Genomic DNA, 3750 nt, shown 5'->3' with positions numbered 1-3750 from the left:
TTAAGAAAAGTAAATAATGATGTTAGGTAATAACTTACTTTAAACTTATCTGAATCTTATTTTATTATGTTGTGTCGCAATTACTTTAATAATGTCTTTCACTTTCTTAGTGCCCGTTACCCGTGGTTTGTACTCCAAAAAAATAATCACATAAATTCCAACCAATCACAGGAGCTTTTTTCAGTGGCTTTTGAAACTTCAATCAGACTAACTTTCGGACTGGGGGTAAGTTAAAAGCTACGGTGCTGTTTGACACTTTGTACTTGAGAGCAATATCATTACTGGAACAACTGGGTAGCTTTCCGAAAATGAATGCCATGTTAAAATAAAGAATGAAACCCCACTGTCACATAAGCAACACAACCCTGCGTTTTATATACTGCAAATGAATACAGTCGACGCAGATTTGTTTTACTTCTGTGATCAGTAAGTTAAACCTCACTGTGAAATCAAAATTACTGTACATGTATACACACAAATTAATATGCTCAGTGTTTTAGGGTAATGGTTGATTGTTTAATTCCATGGCACTAAAAGCCAAGGCCAAAGTCCAGTAAGGTGACTAAGGTGAGGCTTGCTAAACATTAAGAACAATAACAACAGCACTGGTATAACATTGCCAATTGTAGCTGAGCAAAAAAAAAAAAAAAAGTATCATTGCTTTTCCTTAACCAAAAAGCTTATGAAATGCTCCATGAATCAGTTTGACTGTGCATGGGAATTTGAATTTTACAGAAGACCATGGCAAAGAAGCTGGTGATTATCGACGCAGACTGTGGCATAGACGATGCCCAGGCTATCATGATGGCCTTGGCAGCGCCTAACCTTCACATCCTGGGTATTACCTGTGTTTTTGGGAATGCAGCAGTGGAGAATGTCTGTCAGAATGTGTTGAGGGTGCTCTCCGTCTGCGAGCGCGAGCAAGTAAGTTTACTGAACCAATGTTTAAGTCACTTGTTGACTTCTGCTTCTGCACTTTAACGTGGGAAGAAGGTATATTCCTCTTTAGTGTTTCTGTTCTTTAACCAGCAGGGCGGGGGCCATTCATGAACTGAATTGAGTGCATGGTAAATTATAATTTAATTCCTGGAATTGCAATTGCAATGACAGGAAACAGAACTGAATTCCATTAAAGTCTTGACTTGCTAAACATTATAATTCACACATTATGAATCAAATAAGACAGTTAAACAAATCAAATACATTCAGTCATAATGTATTACGAGTTATGCACTGACAGGTACCTTAACATATTCAATTTAGTACTGATAATATAAGACTAATTTCAGATATGTGGCAAGAAAAAACAAAACAAAAATGGAAGTTCTTGAAATTCCTGTAAATCAAATTTCAATTCCAATTCTGTTTCCTGTAGGTTTTTTCAAATTCCAATCCCTCAGTTGAATTGGAATTGATGAGTCCATTCATGAACTGACCCCAACTCTGTTAACCAGGGCTCCTTTAATGATAATCTCATGCATGGCTACTGCATGTCTATCAACAAACCCTGTTGAAAACGGTACTAAGCAGAGGCACATTTCCTCAGATTCCAGTGTTTCAAGGCTCTGCTGGTCCTCTTGTTGGAGCTCATAAACCCTTGAGTGACCACTTTGGGACCGACGGACTTGGGGATGTGATTGAAGACAGAGATCCACAGTGGAGGGAGAAAATCCAGAGAGAACATGCTGTCAACGCAATGATTAGACTGGTGTCTGAAAACCAGAACCAGGTCAAACACTTCTCCGTTGTCACTTCTCACTTGTGAACCGAATCCTGTGTGATGTATGGCTGCCATCTTGAGGTGTAGTGCTGACATGTGCTTACTTGTTACAGGTCTCCCTGGTGGCTCTTGGCCCGCTCACAAATCTCGCTCTGGCTGTCAGACTGGATCCACAATTTCCTCAAAAGCTCAAAGATCTATTCATTATGGGTGGCAACATGGAAGGTAATATACCAGTGTAGAATTACAGCATTTATATGCCTGGGGGAAAGTATAGGTCTTTATAACATGTTTTTTTTTCTTTGCAGGAAAAGGGAATGTGACCTTATGTGGAGAGTTTAACTTTGTAATGGATCCAGAATCTGCCTATATTGTGCTGGAAGAGTTCCTCTGCCCTACACACCTGGCAACATGGGAATATTCTTGCAGAAACTCACTGACATGGGTAAGATGTGTACTTGTGAACACCTAATTACAAAAACATGCACAGTTCTGCGGCCACACTTTAATAATTGTTTTGCCTGATCTTGATTGTACAGGAGTTCTTTGAAGAACTGATCAATCAGGACGCCCCTGCTGCCCGTTTCATGAAGATGATAACATCTAAATGCTGGGCCTACTCCAAGACGGCCATGATGAATAAGAGGGATGTGTACTTCGGACCCGGCTTTGTCTCTTACGATGCCTACGCGATGGCAGCCTGCATCGACGGCAGTGTAGTAACGGAGAACATTGAATGTCCCGTCCGTGTTGAGCTGCAGGGGGAAATCGGCCGCGGCATGATGGCACTGGACCGCACAAATCAGCTGAAAAAGAGACACCGTATATTTGTCATGAATAAATGTGATGTTGCCAAGTTCAGTCAGTTACTCATGGAGTCGCTCAGACAACCTTGTGCCAAGTAATGAAAAATATAACTACGTCTAATACTGTCAAGTCTAAACATCTTGCAGTTAGTCAGGAAAAATAAAGAAGTTAATGTTCCACCCTGAATCAAGTCATTCTTTCACATGTAGAATTAACTAGCAATTACTTCTGGAAAAAAACAACAATAAAGTGATTCGCTTTATCTGCCTTTATTTCAGTTTGCTGACAAATAGAGGCAATGTACAATACAAACCTCAAACTTAAGTATTCTTGGATCACTTGACCAATTCAAATTTATTCTAACGGAGGGCTTTGTTATATTTAGAGCAGAGCCCAATTTTAAAATGGGGAGTATGAACATTCATGAAACTTTTATGGCCATTGGTGTTGTGAAAAACAAATACCAGGGTATGAAATGATCCCTGCTGCCAAACGATAACCGAGGGCAATAATTCTCAGTGGTGCTATTGAGGCCATACAGAATATGCAGATTTTCTTTCCAACCAAACACTACAGCAACTGATTTCACTGATAGCACACCTTCAACCAGAGAAAAGGGAAGTGATAAAATCAGCTAGTGCAGTGTTTTGTTGGAATGAAAACCTGCATACTCTTGGATAATGATTGCACATGGTTGAGAATCTGCGCTAGTGAAGAGGGTAGATAATTATTGATAAGATGCAATGACCTGTATAACCAACTTTCATAATACAGCTTGGCCATTAAGAAGAACGAAAATGGCAATGATCCTCAAAACAGAAGACACATGGCTGAACACAAGATGCCTATTCCAACATAGTAACACTGAACTTTAGAGAAGCTGTGCTGCTGTACCAAAGCTTCACAAGGAATGCAGCATTACCAAATGGGATTTTCTATAATTGAGCAAAAAGTCTGCACTGGCATAACATGCCATGCTATAAAATTTTTTTAATTTAAGGGCACATGTTAAAATGAATCCAAATAAAGTCTGCATTTCTGCCCCCCTGAATAAAAAGCAGCAGAGAACTAAATAGGGGGTTGGTAGCCTAAAGCACTGGGCTACCAAACGTGTTACACTTGATGTAACATTGCTTTCTCTTGGGATTCATTGATTAAAAAATTATTTGCTTTAGCGTACAAAGTACATCAAACCCATGACGTGCTTTTGTAAAGTGAAGTCA

At 39.5% G+C, this 3750-nt stretch overlaps 1 protein-coding gene across 1 annotated transcript; it reads left to right on the top strand.

Annotated features, from left to right (window-relative positions):
* The first annotated feature begins 741 nt into the window (after positions 1 to 741).
* On the top strand, positions 742 to 2648 carry LOC139642645 (inosine-uridine preferring nucleoside hydrolase). The gene is made up of 5 exons (XM_071517580.1): positions 742 to 924; positions 1547 to 1729; positions 1834 to 1945; positions 2029 to 2165; positions 2260 to 2648. The coding sequence occupies exons 1-5, from the start codon at positions 742 to 744 to the stop codon at positions 2623 to 2625; spliced, it is 981 nt and encodes a 326-aa protein (XP_071373681.1). The 3' UTR covers positions 2626 to 2648.
* Positions 2649 to 3750: the final 1102 nt, after the last annotated feature.

This window comes from Centroberyx affinis, unplaced genomic scaffold (genome assembly GCF_046629955.1).
Source record: "Centroberyx affinis isolate AG114_WGS23_722 - 3 ecotype Tasmania unplaced genomic scaffold, CSIRO-AGI_Caff_v1 ptg000503l_1, whole genome shotgun sequence".
Taxonomy (NCBI): domain Eukaryota; kingdom Metazoa; phylum Chordata; class Actinopteri; order Beryciformes; family Berycidae; genus Centroberyx; species Centroberyx affinis.
This window is presented reverse-complemented; position numbering and strand designations above follow the sequence as displayed.

Excerpts from the sequence above, each read along its gene's own strand:
- LOC139642645 (XM_071517580.1), top strand. The coding sequence starts at position 742 with ATGGCAAAGAAGCTGGTGATTATCGACGCAGACTGTGGCATAGACGAT. Across the intron at positions 1,946-2,028 it reads TATGGGTGGCAACATGGAAG|GAAAAGGGAATGTGACCTTA; the intron begins GTAATATACCAG and ends TTTTCTTTGCAG. Across the intron at positions 2,166-2,259 it reads GCAGAAACTCACTGACATGG|GAGTTCTTTGAAGAACTGAT; the intron begins GTAAGATGTGTA and ends TTGATTGTACAG.